Raw genomic sequence first — 23,499 nt, 5'->3', positions numbered from 1 at the left:
TCGGGCACGTTTCTAGGAGTGGGGTTGCTGAACCATTTGGTAGTTCTGTTTTTAATTTTTTGAAGAAACTTGTACTGCTTTTCACAGTGGCTGCATCAATTTACGTCCCTACCAACAGGGCACAAGGGTTCCCTCTTCTCCACCTCCTTACCAGCGTTGTTTTGTTTACTTTGATAATAGCTGGCCTGGCCAGTAGGAGGCAACATCTCAGCGTGGCTTTGATTTGCATCTCCCTGATGATTAAGTGCCGTCGATCACTTTTCACACATCTGAGGGCCATTGGCTTGTCTTCTTTGGAGAAATGACTATTCAGTTCCTTTGCCCATTTTTTAATTGAACTCTTTGCTCTTTTGCTGTTGAGTTGGAAAAGAGACCTACTTTTAGTTTAAAGCCTTGTGGTGTTACTTGATTTCGAAAGCCATGTTGACATATTACTTTGATAAAAATTAAAAATAGCCTATAAAAGAACAACACTCCAAGCCATACCATCCATGGACACACAGGTAGGATGCACGCCTCTCTCTGCGGGGGGAGGGGGGGGGTACCTGGAGGCAAGAAGGCATCTCCAACGGTACCTGACACTCCTATTTCTTTAAGGAAAAAGGATGAGAAGCGAAAGTGGGAAATATTTCCCAAATCTAGGTGGTGTGTACACAGGAATTTGCTAAGCACTCTGTGCTTGCACTTGAAATCTTCCACAAGAAAAGTGGAAGAGTGAGGAGCTCCCCATGGCAACGACTTGTCTGCATACAGTATTGTCATCTGCAGTGCGTCTTGGTCAGAAGACACAATGATGGACTGTGTCAAAAATGAAGCAGGAACTATATAAGTTGAGCCTGGAATATCTTGTCATTCCAGATCAAGGACACTATCAAAGATGGCAAGAGTCCTGCCAGATGGCTTGGGAGCCGGGGCTGCGAGGCTCCCATCAGCCGAAGCTGGGGTCGTACAAGCATTAGTGAGGATGACGGTTGCAGTGGCTAAAACATGCCCACCATGGGGTTTTTGGGTTTTTTTGATACTTTATAAAAAACTGGTGAGGAGGCACAGGGTGAGGACTGGGCGTGTCCCACGTGCAGTCTTCCCGGTCCTCAGGGACGCTGATCTCCCGGCACCCCAGTGTGACTGAGCTGACAGAGGGCTGCTTCCTGGCTCCCCAGCCGCCTCGGCCCGGGTCAGCGCCCGCCCAGGACGCGCTGGGTCTTTCCCGGGGCTGCCCTCCCCCCGCCTCGTTAGCATGAGCGGTCAGGCGTGGTCCACGGGAGTAACAAGGACTCGCCCTGACCCAGGGGGGCTTGGAGTGTCCCTCTAAGGGGTCAGAAAAAGGCCAGCCAAGTTCCTTATTGCACAGCTGCCGACATTTGGAGAGTACCCAGGAAACACGTGTCATTTTCAAAGCTAGTGGCCAAAGGGAAAACCAGTGAAGCACTTTCCCTCTCTTCCTGGAGTCGTTGTACCAGGTTACGGAATGCTAATGAGGGAAAGTTCCTCTTGATAGCAGTTTTTCACTAGAAATGAAGAAGGATGGATTGGAATGTAGACACCAAAATCCCTCTGTTTGGCAAACCCTCATGGCGTCCGGGATACGGTGACAGTTAATGTGACCAGTGCGACGCCACCTGGGAACTAGTCCTGCCAAACACTGAACCTGCAGCGGCCCAGCCCCCATCCGACTTCTCGTCTCCAGGGGAGCACCTTCCTCCCCACCAGAGGGGTGCGTTTGCGTAACACGCTGTGGGGCTTTCCACGCAAAGCACCTCCCGGTCTCTTCGAAAATGAATTGTTGAAAAAGACAGAAATAAAGGGGGCACCTAGAGATTAAAGGAAACTTTAGAGACATATCAACAAATTGTGACCTGTGACCTTTATTTAAATCCTGACACAAAGTGAAAAATTATTAGACAATCAGGGAATCCAAACCCTACCTGGATACTTGACAGATTAAGCAATTTACTGTTATTTGCAGTGCACTGCTAGCTCACTGCTCCCCTCCAGTTTTATGAGATGTAGTTGACACACAGCACTGTATCAATTTAAGGTGTCCAGCATCATGACTTGACTTACAAATACCATGAAATGATGACTATAATAAGTTTGGTCAATGTCCATCATCTCACATGGATACAAAGGGGAAAAAAGGAAAAAATACGTCCTTGTGATGAGAACTCAGGATGCACTCTGTTAACAACTTTCACGTAGGACCTCCGGCAGTGCTTCTTCCCCGTATGCATTACATCCTTGGTGCTTAGACGTCTCGTGACTGGAAGTTTGTACGTCTCGACCACCTCCACCCAATCTGCTTCATAACCACAAATCTGATCTCTTTTTCTATGAGTCTGTTTATTTTTCGCGTATAACTGACCTACAACACTATGTTAGTTCCTGGTGCACAATGTAGTGACTCCATATTTCTATACATTTCAAAAGGATCACCACGATGTCTAGTCACAAGGTCACCATACAAAGATATGACAGTTATTGACTATACTCCCCACACTGCACATTTTATGCCCACAAGTTAAGTCATTGTTTTTAATCCCTTTGGGTGTGACAAAGGAACTGCAGTTGTGGTTTAGGGGAAAAAAGTAGTCCTTGCCTTTTAGTGACCCACCTTGAAATGCTTATGGATGAAATGATACAGCATTTGGGGTTAGCTTCAAAATAACTGGGGCTGGAAGAGGATGGGTGGGAGTGGGGGAAGCAGGTGACCACAGAGGCAACAAGACCAGTGACGGGTTGCTAATTGTTGAAGTTAATCGGTATGTGAGGTTTTACGATACGTCTCTGCTTTTGCATACGTCTAAAATTTTCCCCAATAAGAAGCCTTAAAACTTTCCATGATGTCACCTGAGCAGATGAAACAGTAATTCTTGGCCACTTATTTCCAGATTAACAGATAAGGCACAAGATCTAGGAAATGAGGACACAGGGCAGGTGCCCTTGACAGAGAGGGCTTCCTGGCACCGCCTGAAGACAAGCAGACCGCAGGCCAGGGCGCCGGGCGGGCAGCCGGCTTGGCTGCTCCTCTGTGTGCTTTGCTCACGGCCCTCCCAGCCCTGAGATGTCAGGAAGGAGGCTCTCTCTGAAACAAGATTGAGATAATTTTAGGATAATAAACAAGGCATCATGATATTAATGTAAAGGATGAGAATTGGAATTTGCATCCATTTGAGTAATTTTCTTGACTTCTCTGAGCTCAGATTTTCTAATCTGTAAAATGAGAGGGCTGGACCAGATCCACACCTATCCATCCCACTTCTATTTAATATCTGTATGCCAGTCTTTGTGTCTCAAAAATCCATAAAATATTTTTAAGTAGTCACACTTCCTCAGGAAAAATACAATCATAAACCTACTTAGCAAATTTAATTTGGAAGACAAGCCACAGGTGGCTTTAAGAGGCTTGCTTTCTAGTTTGAAATTTATGGCTCCGCGTCCATTTATCATGTTGCTGTGTTTCGTGTACAAGTGACTATAAAAGCCAGATTCCAGGCTACGATTAAGTTGTCGTTCGAAATGTTTGTCTCTACTGCACTCTGTGTATTTTTCTTATTACAAAGTCCCAGGGCTCGTGCTCTTAAACAGACTGTGAACCAGTGCTGTCTCCAGTTTCCAGGGGGAAGCGTTCATGCGTCTGAAGCCCTGCGTCCCTCTTACCCGCGGAGCCACAGTCTTGCAATTGTTCTCTGAGAAACCGTCTTGGGTGGAAAAGCAACTAAATCATCCTTTGTTTTCCTGTGCATACTGGATTTCATGTTTTCATTTTGTGGCTGTGGTTTTGCCATAGCAGAGACGTTTACCTTAACAGTTCAGTTTTTTTGTTGTTGTTGTTATTGTTGTTTTGTTTTTGGATGGGAGATGATTCAGTTTATTTATTTATTTTTAACAGAGGCACTGGGGATTGAACCCAGGACCTCGTGCATGCGAGGCATGCACTTTACCACTGAGCTATACCCTCCCCCCTTAACAGTTTAGTTTTACTCAACTCTTCACTGTGTGCCCAAAGAAACTGAAAATAGGGACTCAAACATGCTTGGACACCAATGGTCAGAGCACTGTCCACAGCAGCCAGAAGGTGGAAACTACCCAAGTGTCCCCCAGCAGATGAATGAACAAACTAAGTGAGGTCCCTCCATAAAGGGAATATTATTCAGCCATGAGAAGGAAGGAAATTCTGTTACCTGCTACAACATGGATGAACCTTGAGGACACTATGTTCAGTGAAATAAGCCAGACACAGAAGGACAAACACGAAATGACTCTACTTACATGAGGACCCAGAGTGGTCACATTCACACAGACAGAAAGTAGGGGCTGGGGGCTGGGGCGAGGGGCATTAGTGCTCATGGGACAGCACTTCAGTTTGGGAAGATGAACAAGTTCTGGGGTGGATGGTAGGGATGGTGGCACAGCAAGGTAAATGGACTTAATGCCAGTGAGCTGTACACTTGAAAAAACGGCTAAAACGGTAAACCTTGTGTCGTGGGTATTTTACCACAATAAAAAAATCATGAGTAAAATCAGGTTAGGTTAGCTCATTCTTTAGACTCTTGAATGGAAGCTATGTGGCAAGATTCTGGAAGGTGGACGAGAAATGTTTTGCGGCCGTAGCAGCCTGCCACATCTGCATTAGCTTCTGTTTGTAACATTAAGATACGATGACTCCGTCACCTTTGAAATACACTGTGTGTGCCTTTCAATCGTTTGTTACTGAAAACATGTTTGCTTTCGAGTTAGACTGGGACGGCCGAGAGGACTGACGGAGTCCGCACTTGGAGGAGACTCGTGTGCTGGCTGACAACGTGTCTGCTCCACTGGGTAGGATGCCAGCTGAACCCGCTAACCGGAAACTCAGGCACGCCCCACGCCTTCCAGGACGGGCGGAGACGAGCAAGGCCCGCGAGCCTGAACGTGGGGAACCGGTGCAGAGGCGGAGGGACGTCCGCTCCGAGGCAGACGCCATCAGACGGCAGGCGGCCCGGGGCGGCCCCGCAGAGCCCGAGCCCCGCGCGGGGGAGCGGGCGGGAGGGCATCCCGGGCGGGGCCGGCGGCAGGCGCAGCCCCCTCGCAGGCCTGGCACCGCCTGCGCGCGGGCCCGGGACCGAAGGAGCGGAGCCGGCGCGTGCCCAGGGCGTCTCCCCGAGCGCGGGCCGCGGCGGAGGCCTGTGCGGAAGGCTCTGCGGCGGGCGCGCCCCGCGGCCTGCGCGCCTGTGAGCGCTCCGTGAGGCGGCAGGGGGCGGGCCTCTCCGACAGCCCGGGGCGTGGGGGGGGGGTCGCTCAGGGGCGCAGAGGGGCCTCGCCTGCCTGTGCCGGAAACCCAGGAGGACCTGGCTCTCACGTGAGACAGGCACCGCGTTTTATTCTAGCCCTGGACACATTTTAAGGGAAAAAACGGGGCTCAAAATATACCACACGTGGCCATGTTTTAAGTTCGTGCGCAAGCGAGGCAGGGGAGGGATGGAGGCTAAGTCAGAACAAGACAGGAAGCACAAAGTGCCCTGTGTGCCGGCTCTTAACGATCTTTTGAAAGTAACCTCTTCTGATGAAATGAGGTTGAAGATTCACAGCGGATAAACATAATGCCAGCTCTTCGACTGGACTCTAAACTGGGGGGAAAAAGAAACTCTGCAACTTACTCTCAAATGGGTCGGGAGACAGTTACACAGAGCGATTGAGCCGCGAGGGAGCTGTGCTGGTGACCTTTCTGTAAGTTTCATAATTTTCAAATAACTTTAAAAGCTCAAATGGCTGGGGCGGGTAGAGCTCAGTGGTAAAGCGCGTGCTTAGCATTGATGAGGTCCTGGGTTCAATTCCCGGTACCTCCATTAAAAAAAAAGTTCAAATGAATCCAACCAATCCTGGGACACACTCTCCCCACGGCCCCTCCAGCTGGTGGGAAATCTCCGGCGGCCTTGTGCGGACCCTGAGTGCTCTCTGAGCAGAGTCCAGGTATGACCAGTGAGACAGGGGTGAGTGGAGCAGAGCAGGCATTTCAGAAGCAGGTGAGTTACGACGAAACTTTCTTACAAGTGTCAGGGTGGCCCCGGGTGACGCAGGGGCACAGCGCAGGCTTGGAGGTGTCGTTGCATCTGTTCAGACCCTCTGGTTGGGAGGACCCTGTGGTCACCTCAGCCCCCTCCTCAGTCACTGGCCGTTTCCCCGTTAGGCGGGCGTCTGCAGAGCAGAGCACAGGTGCAGGAGTCCAGCCCCACCAGCACTGGACGTCCGTCTGGAAATCCCTGGAACTGACTAGAAACCGGTTCCAGCACTTGGGGTCCGAGTGCTGTAAATGCACTGCTGAGCTCCAGCTTGACTGCTCCCCAGGCCCACAGGCCTAGCCTTGCCAACACCTCACAGACCCAGCTGTGGGTCAGCAATGTATCACTGCCTGACAAATTGCCCCGGCACTTGGTGACTTAAAACAATAAACATCCAGCACCTCAGTGCCTGGAGGCGGGGAATTTGGGGCCGGTTAGCTGGGCGGCTGTCCCTCAAGGTCTCCCGCGGGCCTGTGCCCATGGAAGTCTCCACAGCCTACGTGCTGCCCTCTCCTGCCTGTCAGCTGGCGGGGGCTGGGGGGCCTGCCTCTGGGGCTCAATGGCGCTGGAGACGGACTGCTCCCGCAGGGTTAGCCAGTTCCCACAGACAGCAACACCCGTTCACCCGTGAGTGCACGTTACAATCGCAAATGAGCACTGCAGGGTCCACACCCCATCCTCCCCTTCTCCACCAGGCTCCGGGCAGGTCTCAACCAGGAGGGGCAGCCCCTGTGCCCCAGGGTCAGCGGAAATAATTCCCACGGGCCAGTCCTGAGCCTGCTGGCACTGCCTTGCTCGTTCCTTCCCGCAGAAGCCACAGTGAGTGCTCCTCCCCACCCCTGCCCCCTGAACCTCCTGACCCTCCTGCCCTGCTCTGGTGCCTCCCCTGTGGCCCCCCAGGGTGCGCCCACGCCCTGTCCCCTTGGGATCCGGGAGTGACAGTCTGGCTGTCTCCACCCCTGCCGACGCCCGCTGCCCAAGGTGCTGGTGCAGACCTCAGCGAGGGCGCAGCTGGAGGCTCACCCTCATAGATCCTGATCCAGTTGCCGCTGACCATGTGGCCGGGCTGCACGTTGAGGGCTCTGAACAAGGTGTCCGTGTTTCTGGATTTTCTTTTGAACCTTGGCTCTCAAACGCACTCTTTGTATCAGAAGAGATTTACTACCCTAAGTATATCCGTATCTCAATTTAATGAAAATGTTAAGGATACTTTGATGGTCTTGCGCCAGTGTAATTTTAAATAAAATGTCTTCATTCTTTGGCAGCGGACTGCTGCCCTGATGTGTAACTATCAGGAGGTACTTAAGTGAAGTGCTCTTTGCAATATTGTCTTTACAAAGTCGGCTAGTTTTACAGCATTTTTTCCCCCCAGAGTAAACAAACAAACGAAAAAAACGTTTTATGGAAACCTTTGAGCCAAAGCCTCTTTATGTTGCTAGAAATTAAACCCTGGCAGACCATAGATTATAAAGTGATGTGTTTCAGGGGAAGCACCGGCTTTGGAGTTACACAGGGACTCTGGATTTGAATCCCAGCTGCTCCGTGCTGGCCAGCAGTCAAACTGCTAACTCTCTTCCTCCAGCCAGCCGTAAGGAGTTACATAATAAAAATCCCTGCAGTTTTCAGTGTGATGCCCAACGGAAAGCTACTATTCATAGTCCTTAATCATAAAGAGCTTGATGACAAAGAACAGAAAAGGTGCCCCTGATGAACATAAGCCGGCCCATGTGGAATCAGCATCTCTGGGCTTCCCTCCGCATGCACCTGCCTCCTGCTTCCCATCCAGCCATGAGACCAGCCGGCCCTGCCCCATGGCTCCCTCTGCCTCCCTTGTCTTCGTGACCTATGTCCCTGCCCCTCCAGGTCACCGCCCGGCCAGGACCCCTCTCTCTCCAGGAGGACGTGGTCCTACATAAAGTTACAAATGCACCTCTGAGGACACAGGCCTGGCGGGGCATCGGCATGTGCCCCTGGGCTTCAGAGCAGCATCCTGAGCCCTAGCTCACCAGGGTGGCTCTTCCCAGGGCTGGGCCGCTCCCAGCCTGCTAGGCAGCTACTTCCTGCCACTGTACAGCTGGCACTTTGCTGCCACAGGGGAAGAGGATGCTGGTCTGGGGCCACCTGCAATGCTGACGTGGCATGGCCCACCTGAGAATACCACATGTGCTCAGACTGTGCTGATCCTGCAGCAGGCAAGACCCTGGGCGAAGGACTGGCTTGGGAGGGCAACTGAGCCCCCTAGCCCGGGTTCTCGGGAGGAGGGCGGTCCGGCAGCCGCAGCAGCATGGCCTCAACTGCAGCTCAAGGCGTGGAATGTGCTGGGTGGGGAAGGACAGTGACCAGAGGAGGGCAGACAGAGGGAAGGGCTCCTGGTGCTCCCATGGCAACTCCCACAGAAGGCTCAGCTCGGGAATCTCAGCTGGAGCCAACGTGGGGTAGGAGGAAGCTTCCCTAAGCAAGGGGCCACAGGCAGAGGGCTGTCGTGGCTCGAAACGGCTCCCCGTGCAGCCAACGTGCAGCCGATGTCCCGGGCAGAGCTCACACTCAGTGGGCACCCAGCATGAGAGACATTCAGGGGCAAAGAGCTCAGGGGTTTGGGATATTTGGGCGAGGAGAGAAAGGCACTCAAGTCTGGCTATTGGGTCTGCCAGCACACAGATCTGTGAAGTTTGCAAGATGGAAGGCCACCGTGTCTGGAGCACCACTTTCTGAAAGGGAGAGTTTGCACAGGCCAAACTCCCCATCCCTCAGGTCAGTGTGTAATTACACTTCTGACAGGAACTGAGAGCATCTGGCAGGGATCCGGCCGCTGCATTTTTAGGAACCTGCAGTCTTCTCTACCCTTCCTTAATTGACTTGGAACCCCTGCTGTGGTCTCCGGTCTGTTATCTCAATTTTTCACTCACCTCACAGTACTTGCTGGTTTCCCTTTGGACTTTTTCTTTGACCCATGGGCTACCTAGAAGTCATCTATTTCACTTCCACATTTGTGAGTTTCCCACATTTTCCCCATTCTGGACTTCTAATTTCATCCCATTGTGGTTGGAGAACCTGCTTTGTCGCCTGCTCTGGCACGTGCCCCTGGAGGAGCAGGGGTTCTGCTGCGGGTGCTGGGTGTGCGCCACCGTCTGTGAGGTCAAGTTGGCTGAGAGCGGCGTGGGGGGCTTCCTTCCTTGTTGACCTTCTGTCTGGATGGTCTATTTAGCATTCAAAGTGGGGAAGTGAAATCGACAGCTCTCACGGTCAAATTTTCTTCTTCTTTCATTTCTGTCTGTTTTTGCACGTTTTGATTCCTTTGGACTTTTTCACCTTTGCACTTTAATCTTGCAAGATGATTTAATTTTTGTACTTTAACCTCCCCTGGAACGTGATAATGGGAGAGGAGTGTATCTTCAAATTTACGGCATTTTATTGTTCCCATTTTATTAATGATTGTTATGGAATGTGTGCCCCACCCCTATTCATATGTTGAATCCTAAGCTGCAATGTGATGGTGTTAGGAGGCGGGCCCCTCGGGAGGTGATTAGATCACGAGGTGGAGCCTTCACGAGTGGGATTAGGGCCCTTATAAAAGGAGACTCCCTTCCAGAGAGCTCCTTCGTCCCTTCCCCCACGTGAGGACACAGGGAAGTCACCAGCTATGAACCAGGAGGCGGGTTCTCACCCGACCTCGAATCTTCCAGCCTTGATCTGGGGCCTTCAGCTTCTGGAACTGTGGGGAATGAATTTCTGTTGTAAATAAGCCACCCAGCCTGTGGCAGCCGGTCACAGCAGCCTGAACTGAGACAATGAAGTTGCTTTTTCTAGAAGAAAGTTATCATCAAAATCGTTCCACACACAGAAAGTGTATTAAGCATATATCAACATTTTAAAGCACAGTACCAAAGCAGACTCCCCTGGGAAGACCATGCGTGGGGAAACATTGTTGAACATTGAGAAACAACGTTGCCAGTAACCTCCACTCTCGCTCCAAGGTCTTCTCTGATCAGTAACAACCATCCCTATGTTGGAGACAAAATTTTCTGTGTATTCCTTTACAGTTTTACTCATTGGAATTTTCTTGGCATTTTATTGTTGGAGAATCTAAATGTGATCATTTAAGCTCATTGCATGAGCTCTGGTGAATGCACTGGTCAATGTGGCTGGGCATAATTTGGGATGGTAAATGGAAGGAGTAAATTTCCAGCCTGGGGTGTCCGGTGACCTTGGTGTTAATTTATTGAACGTTCTCTTTGGACTCACTCTAGAGGCACTGGAGCCAGCACTCCCAGGGGTCACCAGGATGGCCCCAAAGCAGAGGGGTGTATGCTCTGCGGACCCTGCCAGGGTGAGCCTGCTGCCTGCAACGCAGCTCCCTGCTTTGGGGAGTCTTTCCTGCAGGAAGAACTCGCTCTTGTGTGCGAGGAAGTTCTTGCAGCAAAATTTGTAGCAATGACAAAATGGTGTCAACTTAAGTGCCCGACACCAGGGCAATGGTGAGATAACAGGTTAGGCCTACTCCTCAGGAGGAATAGAGTCCTGCAGACACCTTGATGCTAGCCCAGTGAGGTTCTGACCTCCAGAACGGTGAGATAATACGTTTGCGTTGTTGAAGCCACTACGTTTGTGCTAATTTGTTATAGCAATGATAGGAAACTAAAAAATATCGACAGACATGTCCTTGGCCAATGTAGAAATTTTGAAAATTACCCGGTAGATGGAGTCAACATATCTTAATTACCAAGAAAGCTGATACTGGAGAACTAGGCTTGGTGGTCCAGTTAAATGGGTTTCCTTCTCCTCACTTGTGGCCCTGACCTTGGGGCAAAACCTGAGACCTCAGTGTGGACTTATTTACTGAGGAATATTACCAATATTTTACTGACTTTAAAAAACCTAATATTTTACTAATATAATCTATATAAAATAAAATACTTTATTAACATTTTACAAATATTTACTTACTGGACATTACCAATATTTTAAATCTTTGCTCATCTGACAGGTTAAAAAAACTGTGACGATTTATTTATAAAATCTGTAAAATTTCCACATTGATAAAATTTGGACATTTTTGATGAATCAAGGATTTCTTGACATAGAGTAGCTTATATATTAACTGGGAAACTGCACTAGTCAGTGGCTTTTAAAGTTTTTTGATCCTGACTGCTATGATCTAATTCACATGCATACACATTGTGTGTGTGTGTGTGTGTGTGTGTGTGTGTGTGTGTGTGAATGGCAGAATTGTTCAGAATGACATTGAAACCCATTAATGGGTTGTGAAATGTACTTAGTGATTTGCAACTAGTATTAAAAAAAAAAGACAACAGAGTAAAAAATAGTGCATCCCACACAGTAATGATAAAAGTTTTTAAGATTTTGGTTTCAGTCATATGTATATGAAATGTATGTATATGATAAATATTTATGTATATATGTATATGATACATAGTTCTCTGTGTATATATGTATATGTATATACCCTTACGTATGTGTCTGATATGTATTTGTGTATATATGTGCATGTGACATTTATGTATGTATATATACATATACATGATATAGACTTTTATGCAAATGTATGTGGTATGTATGTGTATGTGCATCTGATACAAGTTCTCTGTGTATATGTTATCTTTATATGTATGTCTGATATGTATTTGTGTCTGTTTATGTGCATGTGACACATTTATGTATGTGTATGTGTGTACATGATATGCACTTCTATGCATGTGTATGTACGTGCTGTGTATTTATCCGTGTGTGTGTATGATGCACATGCGTACTTGTGCACGGAGTTAGCACATGAGCTGGGTCTCAACGTTAAGTGTACGCACTCCCTAAGGGAGTCGAGTAATAAAAGCGATCTTTTTCCTCAGATCAATCAAGGGTGGTTTTTTATCGAGAGCTCCGATCCCGCTTCTGGGAAATGCGCACAAACAAAATCCGAGTCCGCCTTCGGGGTCCTGGCGCCCATCAACCCCTAGGGGCACCCGTCCTCGGAGCGCGGCGGGCGCGGAGCTCGCCAGCATCCCTAGGGCCGCGCGCCCCCGGGAGAAGGCTGCCCCGTGCCCAGGCGCCCCGACTACTCGTGCCCGAACCCGACACGCCCCCGCGGCACCTGCGCCGCACCTAGGCCACCCCGGCCCCGCCCCCGCGCCCCATGGCCCCGCCCCTCGTCCGGCCCCGCCCCCGTCGCCGGGTGCAGAGCCCGCGCGCCGCGGCGCCTTCCCACGCTCCGACGCGCCGTCCGTGCGGGCGCGCGCACGCGGGCGGCCGCCGGGGGAGCGCCGCGGCGTCGGTGTCGGGCTCGCGCACGCCGCCGGGGCGGCGCACGGCTGCGGCGGCGGCGGCCATCTTTCCTCCCGGCGCTGCTCCCGGTGCAGGCGCGGGGTCCGCGGCCCTGCCTGCGCTCGGGCTCGGCCGGAGCAGCGGGACGCGTGGATGAGGGGCAGGCGGCGGCGGGCCGCCCCCCAGTGTCGCCGCCCCTCCCGCCGAGGGCAGGCCGGGCGGGCCGAGCGCCCGGGGCGGGCTCGGGGTCCTTTCCCGGCGCGGCCTCGTCCCCGCCGCGCCCGCCCCGCCGGGACCCGTCCCCCGCGCTGCCCCCGCCGGGGACCGTCCCCGGGCCGCCCCGCCCAGCCGCTGCTCTCGGGGTCGGGCTCCTCCCCGATGGGATAGGCTATAAAGATGTTCAGTTTCGAAGGGGATTTCAAAACGAGGCCCAAGGTGTCCCTGGGAGGCGCGAGCCGGAAGGTAAGGGCGGCCTGCGTGTGCGCGGCGCCGCGGGGCCTCGGGCGGCGGGGCCGGGCGGGGGCCGGGAGGGACCGGGCGGGGGCCGGGCAGCGGGGCGGGGGGTGGGCGGGGGCGGGCGGGGCCCGCGGGCTCCTCCCCCGGCGCGGGAGGCCGGCTGCCGGGTCACCTGTCCCAGTGGCCGAAAGCAGGTCTGGGAGGATGGCTGATGAGGAGAAGGGCTTTGCGGGCCCGAGTGGCCCAGAAGCTGCAAGGATGCTGAGGGCGGCAGACTTAAATTTGGGTGGAAAGCTCGGGGCAGGAGACAGTGCTTCTTTCAGAAATGAGCCCAGGTACTTACCCAGGTACTTGACCTCGCGTACTGATTGCCTAGGGCTGTTTTCTGAAGTGGAAAGTGAGCAGAGTGTGTGTTTTAACGACAACAGTTTGTGGAATTGAGGCAGAACTCCTCACCATCGGCCACATGTTTGAATCCAAGGCTGTGAAAGTTATTCTTTACCCGCCTTCAGAAAACACTTCTGCAGAAACTCTAGGACTTTTTTGTTTACCGTTGGTCTTACAGGTATTCTTAGGTCATGGTTTCGAGTAAGGGTGGGCAGACTAGCTGCTCTGCTGCCCCGTCTGGCATCCGTCTGTTGATTCAGTGGAGTTGCCCGTAGTTCAATGCCAGTGTTGCTTCATTTGCTTGCTTTCCGCCAGTTCTCCGCTGGATCCCTTTCCTACTTGTTTCAGTTCTGTCAGATAAAAAATAAAGGTATCGTACCCCTTGCTGAGGGTGTTTGAACAGTTTAAGTGAATATAATTAGCTGATTGTTTACCAAATAATTTTCTAAAAGGCCCTTTAAATGGTTCGTGTGTTCTGTTAGCATGTTCTGTATGCTACATTTACTAACTGATACGTGACCCTGAGGTTAGGTTGGCCCATGACCCTAAGTGGATGCTCAAAACCATGTTAAGGCTATTCCTTTAAAAGTTGTGCAGTCGAGGTGTGCACATGAGGGTTTCTTTTTCTTTTTTTGTATTTGATGGTTTCTGAGGGTGGAGGAGGGGAACCTGGTAGGGAGTTGGAAGAAGTGTGCTGATAATTTTCTAGCTTTGGGTTTTGAATGATGGCGATTGGCTGGAGGTGGCTGTCTGCAGAACTAGGAACCAGACTAGGTGCCGTATTGGTACAGCAGAGTTGGCGTGGCTAACATTCAGTGGCTTGGGTACTCATGAAAATTCCAAATGAGAACAAAGGATTTGTGCTCTTGGAAGAGGCCAAGGAGAACCTCAGGCTCAGATCTAGTTTACAGGTAAGATAGGAGCCCTTGAGTGATCGCACACACACAGAGCAAGCCAGTGGCAGGCGGGTCACCACCTTAGAGTCCACATCACTTTGTTGATGTAGGACCTTTTGATTTGTCACAGAGCAGTGCCCCGGCATGTCCTGCTGGGTGTTGGTCTTGTTTTCTCACCGAGTAACACATCTCTTCTTCGAGGAAAATAGTTCCCTATTTTTTTTTTAACATTTTTTTATTGATTTATAATCATTTTACAATGTTGTGTCAAATAATAGTTCCCTATTGATCAGAACCTTGAAGGAAGATTTCACATCTTTTCAGCTGTGCAAAACAGTTTTCCTCCCCTACCCCCCACTCCTTTTCATTGAGGTACAAGCGTTAAGTGTTTGTGTCTCCTGGAGGAGCCTGAGGCGGAAATCCTTGTGCAGGTGAAGTTGAGGCAAGAAGAGGAGAGGGCAGGGGACCTGGGCCTTCTGGATTGAAGTGCAGCTTCAGCCCCCTTGAGGTAAGGGGGCTGGCATTTTTATATCTCCTTACCATTTAGTCTTTGTCTGCAGGCTGCCTGGGTGAGGGTGGGACTGGAACCCTGCTGGCCCCTCAGCTGAGAGCAGTTCTCCTGAGAGAGGAGAGGAAGGAGCCTACTGTAGCTCCGTCACACTGGCAGGAGGTTGGGTGTACAGGAATCTATGCTGGGGGATTACCTGTAAGTTTGGCTGGAAGGATTTTTACATATGAACCCACCCCCAAGACCACCACTGCCACCAGGCAGCGTTCCCAGCATGCTGTAGGCTCCCTCCTGCTCCCTTTGTCCTGAATTCTTCCTCCCCAAAGATAATTACTGTTCCAGCCTTTGTTGCCATAGGTTAGTTTTGCCTGTTGAACTTTGAGTGTGCTTGGGGTCCCCCTTTTTTTGGATGTGGTTTCTTCTGTCTCACAAGTGGAATCCATCATCTCATTTTGTTGCCTTATCTGGACATACTGCAGCTGGTCCATACTTGTATGTGTCTCTTGGGGAACACGTGCTCCTGTGTGCTGGGTCACAGGACCTGTGGGTATAGCTCCGGCGCAGTGTCTCCCCAGGTGGCAAGTCTGCGGTGTCTGAGGTTCCAGTGGCCCCACTTTCTTGCCAGCACTTAGCGTTGTCAGTCCTTCTGCTTCTGGCAGTTCTGGTGGTTGTGTAGTTTCCCTGTGTTTTTAATTTTGTTTCTTAGCATCTAGTGACCTTAAACACCCGCATGTGCTTATTTTCCTTAATGCTCTTTGGTTGCAACATGAGTCCTTTGTCTCATTTAAAAAACAAAACCTTAAAATGCTCTTTCCCCCATGTCTTAAATTATTTGAAGTCTTCCCTTTTTTAAGCTTAGTGGAAAGTGAGTAGTTGCCACCTTTTGAGTAAATACATCTTTTTTCTCCTCAAATTAAATATTTTCAGTGTTTATTTGTGAAGGTTCTGTGTAGGGTCTGAAACGTTGTAAGGAGAAGTCCATGCCTTCATTATAATCTAGTTGTGAAGAAAAAACTTAATTAAAAGTTCAATAACACTAGAGAGTAATTACCACATCTGGCTTTCCCTTGGGCTGACTCGGGAAAGGGGAGAGTTGGCTGGGGCTCAGTCCTGAGGGGTGGGGGGAGTTAGGCCGGTGGGAGACGGAAGTATTCCAGGTGGGCGGAGGGGTGTAAGGGGTAGATCTATACTCGGTTCCACTGATTCTAAGTCCCACAGGTTTCCATTTCGTAATATTCTGAAGTCGGGACACATCTTGATGGCATGACATAGTTTATTGGCAGTGTTCTTTTCTTTTCTTCGTACTGCATAGAAGATTATCTTAGGGATCATTTGATTACAAGTATGGAAATCCACTGAAGCTAGCTTAGTAGGTACCTCACGGAATGTCGTGGCAGAACCATACCCAGATACCAAGCCATCAGCACCTTGGCATGTGGCAGCTCTCAGTCCTTCGCCTGGGCTGCGCGGTGTCCTTGCTGCTCGGCGCTCTGCAGAGCAGCTTCCTCCCTTTCCATTGCACAGGATCTTGGCGGGATGTGATTTCCTAGTTCTGGTCCAGTTGAAACAAGTGAATCTCAGTTCCACTTCTCAGGAGGGGGAATCTGATGGGCCTAAGTCAGGCTTTCCTCTCACAAGCAGAGTCTGGAGAAGGTGTTGGAGTCCGGTACAAGTCGAGCAGTCTAGGTGTGAGGGGCGGGAGGTCCACTCTCCAAGAGGGGGGTGGCTGTTGGATGAAATGTCTCAGTTCCTGTGGACGGAGTGGGGCTAACAGGCACACGTGTGAAACGGAGGAGAAATCTGGGCTAGGTGCGCAGGTTTGGGCATTAAAAGCAGATAGGTGAAGTCATCTAGGGAGAAGGCGCGGAGGGGGGTCTTGTGGGACGACAGTTAATAAGTGAAGGGAGTGCTTAGCAAAGAATCACAGGTCAGGCAGGGGAAGAGGAGTGACCGCAGTGCCGGGTGCTGCGGGGAGGTGACACGGGAAGACCTGGGGAACCTTGGAGGGAGCATATTCCAGGGGAGCAGGGTGGGGGCGGGGTGGGAATCAGACTGCAGCTCATTGAGAGGTGACAGGAAGTCCCAAAGCGGGTGGACTCTTTTTGAAAAGTGGAAGAAGGCTGCACCCGGGGTGCAAAGCAAGGTTTCGGTTTCTTTGGGGCGGGAGAAACTTGAGCAGGTGTATTGACCAGCAAAGGAGCTAGGAGAGGGGGCGGCAGTGCTGTCAGTCCTGGGGGAGGCAAGAGTGGAGGGATCAGGTGTGAGCAGAGGAGGGAAATAGTTCAGGATTTAAAGAAAAGAAATGGATGTGGAAATAGCAAAGTTTAAAGACAGGAGGAAGGAAATTAAAATTTCCTTTCTACCTTTCCATGGATAGTTGAGGTAAGCATGGCAGTGGAATTAATATTTCCTTAATGTTTGTCCATTGCTTTAAAAAATGGATGTACTTTATTTTATAGAGAATTTTTAGGTTTACAGAAGATCGAGTTTCCTCATGTCTCCTCCTCCACCTCACACTTCCCGTTACCACCATGTTGCCTTAGTGTGCTTCATTTGTTACGACTGATGAGCCGGCATCAGTACAGGAAAGTTCATTCTGTATGTTGTACTTTGTGTGGGTTTTGAAGAGTTGTGTAATGACATTAGCCACCAGTACAGTATCACATGCAATCGTTTGTTGCCCTAAAAATTCGCTGTTCTTTACCTCTCCATCCTCCCCCTTACCCCTCCTCCCCTCTGCCACCACTGATCTTTTTACTGTCTCCATAGTTTTGCTTTTTCTAGAACGGCCTGTGGTTGAAACCATACTGTGTGTAGCCTCTTCAGATTGGCTTCTTTCACTTAGCAATACGCATTTAAGTTTTCTCCATGCCTCTTTGTAGCTTGATAGCTTGCGTGTTTTTTAACTTTTTATTAACAGACATTTTTAGAGAAGTTTTAGGTTTACAGAAATTGGGAACGTACAGAGTTCTCACACACTCCATCTCCACCCCATGTTGTTTTCTCTGTTATTTACCTCTTGCCATAATGTGATATGTTTGTTACAGTTGATTGACCAATGTTGATACGTAAGTTTTTAAGTTAAAAAAAAGTTTTATTTTTTTATTTTATTGAAGTATAGTTGATTTACAATGTTGTGTTAGTTTTTGGTGTACAGCATAGTGATTCAGCTATGTATATATGTTCTTTATCATTATAGATTATTATAAGCTATTGAATATATTTCCCTCTGCTACACAGTAGGACCTTGTTATTTATCTGTTTATATATAGAGGTTTGTATTTGCTAGTCCCAAACCTAATTTATCCCTCCCCACCCACTTTCCCCTTTGGTAACTGTAAGTTTGCTTTCTATGTCTGAGTCTATTTCTGTTTTGTAAATAAGTTCATTTGTATCATTTTTTTTAGAGTCTACATATGAGTGATGACATATGATGTTTGTCTTTCTTTGTCTGATTTAATTCACTTAGTATGATAATCTCGTGGTCCATCCATGTTGCTACAAATAGCATTTCATTCTTTTTTGTGGCTGAGTAGTATTCCATTCCGAACGTGTGTGTGTGTGTGTGTGTGTGTGTGTGTGTGTGTGTGTGTGTGTGTGTGTGTGTGTGTGTGTTGGTTGTTATTTTTTGAGGGGGAGGTAATCAGGTTTACTTACTTTTAGGGGAGGTGCTGAGGATTGAACCCAGGGCCTCATGAATGCTAAGCATGTGCTCTACCACTTGAGCTATACCCTCCCTCCTCTATTTTTCGTTTTTTAAGGACTTACCATACTGTTTTTCATAGTGGCTGCACCAAATTACATTTCTACCAACAGTGTAGCAGGATTCCCTTTTCTCCACACTCTCCAGCATTTATTGTTTGTGGACTTTTAAATGATGACCGTTCTGACTGGTGTGAGTGATACTTGACTGTGAGTTTTGATTTGCATGTCGCTAACAATTAGGAATATTGAGCATCTTTTCATGTGCCAGTGGGCCGTGTGTGTTGATGTATAATTATTAAGTCCTTAATTTTTATTAGGGTTCACGCCACGTGATGTACATTCTGTGGGTTTTGACCTTTTCAGACTGGCTTCTTTCTCTTAGGAATAAACTTTTAAAGTTGCTCTTTGTTGACTGATACCATCCCCACTCCCCAAATGGCTGAATAATATTCCATTGTCTGGATGTACCAGTTTATCCATTCATCTGCTGAAGGACGTCTTGGTTGCCTCCAAGTTTTAGCAGTTGTGGTAAGGCTGCTGTAAACATCCACATGCAGGTTTTGTGTGTGCAGAGTTCTCACCTCCTGTGGGTAAATGCTGGGAGCACGATTGCTGGATCCTGTGCTGAGGTTGTGTTGAGTTTTGTAACTAACCACCAAACTGTCTTCCAAAGTGGCTGCACCATTTTGTATCCCCCCCACCCCCCACCCCGCAGTGACTGCAGCTCCTGCTGTGTCACGTCCTTGCCAGGGTTTGGTGTTGTCAGTGTTTGATCTTGGCCGTTCTGATAGGTGTGTAGTGGTATCTGACTGGTCTGATCTGCGTTCCCTGATGCCATACGATGTGGAGCGTCTTTTCAGATGTGCTTGTTTGCTTTCTGTGTATCTTCTGTGCCGGGGTGTCTGTTGAGGTCTTTGACTCATTTTTTAATTGGATTCTTTGTTTTCTTACTGGTGAGTTTCAAGAGTTCCTTATATACGTTTTTAGTGTATTTCTGTGTATTTTGTACACATACAAGTCTTTTTTTCAGATACTTCTTTTGGATATACTTTCTCCCAGTTTTTAGCTTGTCTTTTCATTCAGTTAGCAGAGTCTTTTGCAGAGCAGAAGCTTTTAATTGTAATGAAGTCCAGTTTTATCAATTTTTTTTCATGCAGTATGTTTCTTATGTTGTGTCTAAAAAGTCATTTCCAAGCACAAGGTCACCCAGCTCTTCTCCTGTGTTAGCTTCTAGTAGTTTTATAGTTCTGTATCTTTCATCTAGGTATCTTTGTGATCCATTTGGGTTAATTTTTGCGAAAGGTTTTAAGGTCTGGGTCTAGATTTTCTTTTTTTCTGTTTTCACAGGTACATATCCAGTTGTTCCAACATGTTTGGTGGAAAGCTGTCCTTTCTTCATTGAATTACCTTTGCTCCTTTGTCAAAGATCAGTTGGCTGTATTTTTGTGGGCCTGTTTCTGGGCTCTCTACTCTGTTCCATTGGTCTGTTTGTCTCTTTGGGGTTGTTTGTTTTGTTTTTGCCGATACTATACTGTTTTGATTTCTGTAGCTTTATATTAAGTCTTGAAAGTCGAGTAGTGTCAGTCCTCCCAATTATTGTTGTTGTTGTTGTTTTAGCATTGTGTTGGCTCTTCTGGGTCTTTTGCCTTTCCATACCAGCCTTGAGTCAGTTTGTTGATATTCACAAAGTAACTTATTGGGGTTTTGACTGAGATTGTGTTGAATCTATAGGTCAAGCAAGTTAAGAAGAACTGATAGTGACAGTACTGAATCTTCCTGTCCAACATGCGGTGTCTCTCCAGCACTTTAGTTCTTTCATTTCATGCATCAGGCTTCAGTAGTTTACCTCAGGTAGACAATGTCTTTCTATCTCAGTATATATATATATATATATATGTAGTTAGATTTAGATTGAAGTATATCATTTTTCTCATGCTGATATAAATGATACTGTGGGTTTTTTTTTTTTTTTACCCTTTAATTAATTATTTTATTGAAATATAGTCAGTTTGCAGCGTGTCAGTTTCTGGTGCACAGCATCATGTCTCAGTCATACGTATACGTGCCCATATCCCTTTTCATGTTCTTTTTCATTAAAGGTCACTACAAGATATTGAATGTAGTTTCCTGTGCTGTACAGTATTAACTGTTGTTTATCTATTTTATATATGGTAGTTGGCATCTGCAAATGCCTAACTCCCAATTTATCCCTCCTCTGTAACCATAAGTTTGTTTTCTATGTATGTGAGTCTTTTTCTGCTTTGCAAATAAGTTCATTTGTGTGTTTTTTTGCTTTTGTTTTTTAGATTCTTCATATAAGTGGTATCATATGGTATTTTTCTTTTTCTTTCTGGCTAACTTCACTTAGAATGACATTCTCCAGGCCCATCCATGTTGCTGCAGGTGGCATTTTTTATGGCTGAGTAGTATTCCATTTTATAAATATACCACAACTTCTTTATCCATTCATCTGTTGATGGACATTTAGGTTGTTTCTACGCCTTGGCTATTGTAAAGTATGCCGCTATAAACATTGGAGTGCACGGATCCTGTGTTTTAAATTTCAAATTCCAGTTGTTCGTTGCTGGTGTATATGAAGGCAGTTTTGTATTTATGGTTTACCAATTTTTCCCTATTCCACACCCCTCGACCCCTGACAGATACTTTTCTACTCTGTTTGTAAATGTTTGACTTTTTTTTTTTTTTAAAGACTCTGTGTATAAGTGATATGATACAGTACTTGTCTCTCTCTCTTTTGGCATATTTCACTTAGCACAAGGCCCTCAAGGTCCATCCATGTTTTTAAAATGGCAGAATTCCTTCTTTTTTGTGGGTGGATAATACTCCATTGTGTGCACACACTACACCTTTTTTATCTACTCATCTGTTTGATGGATGCTTAGGTTGTTTTGTATCTTGATCACTGTGAGTAGTGCTGCAGTATCAGGGTGCAGATACCTGTTCTGTGTCCTGTTTCCATTTGCACTGGATAGATACCGAGAAGTGGGATTGCTGGATCAGGAAGAAGTTCTGTTTTTAATTTTTTGAGGAACCTTAATATTCTTTCCATAGTGGAAACATTTTTTTTAATTTGAAATTTTAATTGTTCATTGCTGCTACATGGAATGACAGTTGACTTTTGTTTATTAACCTTGTGTCCTGCAGTGTTGCTATATCCCTTAGTAGTTTTGGGGGGCTTTTTGTTAATTCTTTGGGACTTTCTACTTGGACGATTATGCCATCTGTGACCAAAGACAGTTTTCTTTCTTTCTTCCCTATCTTCCTTTTTATTTCCTTTTCTTGTTTTACTACATTAGCCAGGCCTTCCAGTATGATGTCAAAGACGGGGTGACAAGAGGACATCCTTGCCTTATTCCACGGTCTTAGTGGGAAGTTTCTAGTTTCTCACCATTAAGTGTGATATTAGCTGTAGATGTTTGTGGTGGCTCCTTACCAAGTAGCAGAAGTTCCCCTCTAGTACTAGTTCACTGAGACTTTTTATCACGAATGGGTGTTGGGTTCTGTTAAATGCTTTTTAACGCATCTGCTGATAGGATCGTACGACTTTCTTTAGCCAGTTGCCATGGTGGATGGCACTAAGGGCTTTCTGAGCTTAAACCAGCCCTGCACACCTGGGAGAAGTCCCACTTTGCTGTGATTCGTAATTGTTTCTACACATTGTTGGGTTCAGTTTCCTGGTATTTTGTGTGGGGTTTTGCATCCATGTTCATAAGAGAGATCCGTCTGTAGTTCATTTCTCGTTGTGTCTTCTGGTTTGGTACTAGGGTGCCGCTGGCCTCCTGCAGTCAGCTGCGCTCCAGGGCTGCTGAGGCCAGCTCTGTAATTGTGGTTTCCCCTTCTGACTGGTCTAGACCACTCTTCAGATGATAGGCACTCTGATTGGCCAGTTTTATAAAGCTGCCCTCTATTGTGTAATTGAAGGTCTTACCTAAAGTACGTTAACTTTAAAAATTTCCATGCTGCTTTACTTGGAAAAGGTGACATTTGGTGTATGTGTTGTCATTCTCCTCTGTCTGTGTTGCAGCGGAACATGGAGCTGTTTCTCGCAGATCTGGCTTCAGGTGAAATGGGGATGTTTTCATAGATGAGATTTTAAAATGTTAATTTACTGTCAGGACTGGTGTTATTTACTTTATACTGTTTTATCCAGCAGCAGCACTGCATCTGTTCTCTTGAATGTAATTATCTGCAGCCTGCACAGATGAGACCAAAAACCTGTGTTTCCTGCAGCAGGTAAGGTCAAGAACTCTTGATCTGGTGGAATAGAAGGACGAGACCACTTGTGTAATTCTCTTTGGACTTGTCTGCAGAGCCTGGGTGAGACCAGCAAGGCACCGAGGGTGCTCGGGTTACAGCCCCGAGAGCGAGCGCCTCCGTAAGCTCTGTGCCTGGACACCGGCCTGCCTCACCCGGGCCCTGTCTGGCTGTGCACGCTCCTGTGTGCTGATGTGCTTGGGCTGTGGAGCTAGCTGCCAGCTAGGTTTCTGAGTTAGTCGGTGAGTAGGTCACCTCATAGGACCTAGATGAGCCTTCTGAAGAGGGCGCTGCAGAAGCAGTAGAGAGCGTCCCTCGGTGGCTTCGCCTTTATTCCTGCAGCTGTAAAGAACGCTGGCACCTGGGAGGTCGGGAGTTAAGCACCTTGTTCTTTGACTCTGACCCTCGTTTCATGCCTCGTTCCACTGCCACGGCCTCTTCACGAAACCTTATGTTGCCAGCGTGGCCTGCCGGTGTGAAGGCAGGAGCAGCACCTTCCTTCTGGTGCTGTTTCTCCAGAGTCTGTCACCTTCGGTGCTGACCAAGTTAAAGACGGAAATACTTGCTGGGGGTGTGGGTGGCAGCGTCAGCTGGCCCAGCCTCCCAGAGGGGCGGTCTGGTGGTGTGTGTGCAGAGTCTCAGACAGGTCCGGCCCCTCCACTCCGGTAATTGTACTTTTAGAAATTTGTTTTCAGAAACTAATTTGATAGGGCCTGGGAAAGAAAAGATTTTGTTTGTGGCATTACTTATAACATTGAAAAATTCAAAACAACCTAAATGTCTAACAGCAGGAAATTTGTTAAACAAATGGTAGTAATACATGCAGTGAGGTACTATAAAGCTACTTAAAGTGGTCATGATGTATGTTTGTTAGTGTTATAATTTATTGATGTCTATTCATTATAGGTATTAAATGTGTCATTTTAATGGAAACAGGTAGATAGCAAAACAGTACCGCAGT

The 23,499-nt window shown here is 48.0% G+C and overlaps 1 protein-coding gene, 1 long non-coding RNA gene and 1 other non-coding gene across 6 annotated transcripts in view; 2 read left to right on the top strand and 1 right to left on the bottom strand.

The window, feature by feature from the left end:
- Positions 1-3,886: 3,886 nt before the first annotated feature.
- TRNAA-CGC (transfer RNA alanine (anticodon CGC)) lies at positions 3,887-3,959 on the bottom strand. The gene has a single exon. It is a non-coding gene; the product is annotated as a tRNA-Ala (tRNA).
- Positions 3,960-4,885: 926 nt separating this feature from the next.
- On the top strand, positions 4,886-11,898 carry LOC123619113 (uncharacterized). The gene is made up of 2 exons (XR_012507965.1): positions 4,886-5,706; positions 6,734-11,898. It is a non-coding gene; the product is annotated as an uncharacterized LOC123619113 (long non-coding RNA).
- A 456-nt stretch (positions 11,899-12,354) lies between these two features.
- UBE3C (ubiquitin protein ligase E3C) overlaps positions 12,355-23,499 on the top strand; it is a 99,925-nt gene continuing 88,780 nt past the window's right edge. For 2 of the 4 annotated variants that reach the window (XM_074366641.1, XM_074366642.1), the window contains exon 1: positions 12,356-12,773. In XM_074366641.1, the coding sequence (XP_074222742.1) occupies positions 12,708-12,773 (66 nt within the window). In that variant the 5' untranslated portion in view covers positions 12,356-12,707. Of the gene's footprint in view, positions 12,774-23,499 lie in introns of all 4 variants that reach the window. The other 2 variants (XM_074366643.1, XM_074366640.1) reach the window with 2 other exon arrangements.

Source organism: Camelus bactrianus, chromosome 7, assembly GCF_048773025.1.
Source record: "Camelus bactrianus isolate YW-2024 breed Bactrian camel chromosome 7, ASM4877302v1, whole genome shotgun sequence".
Taxonomy (NCBI): domain Eukaryota; kingdom Metazoa; phylum Chordata; class Mammalia; order Artiodactyla; family Camelidae; genus Camelus; species Camelus bactrianus.
This window is presented reverse-complemented; position numbering and strand designations above follow the sequence as displayed.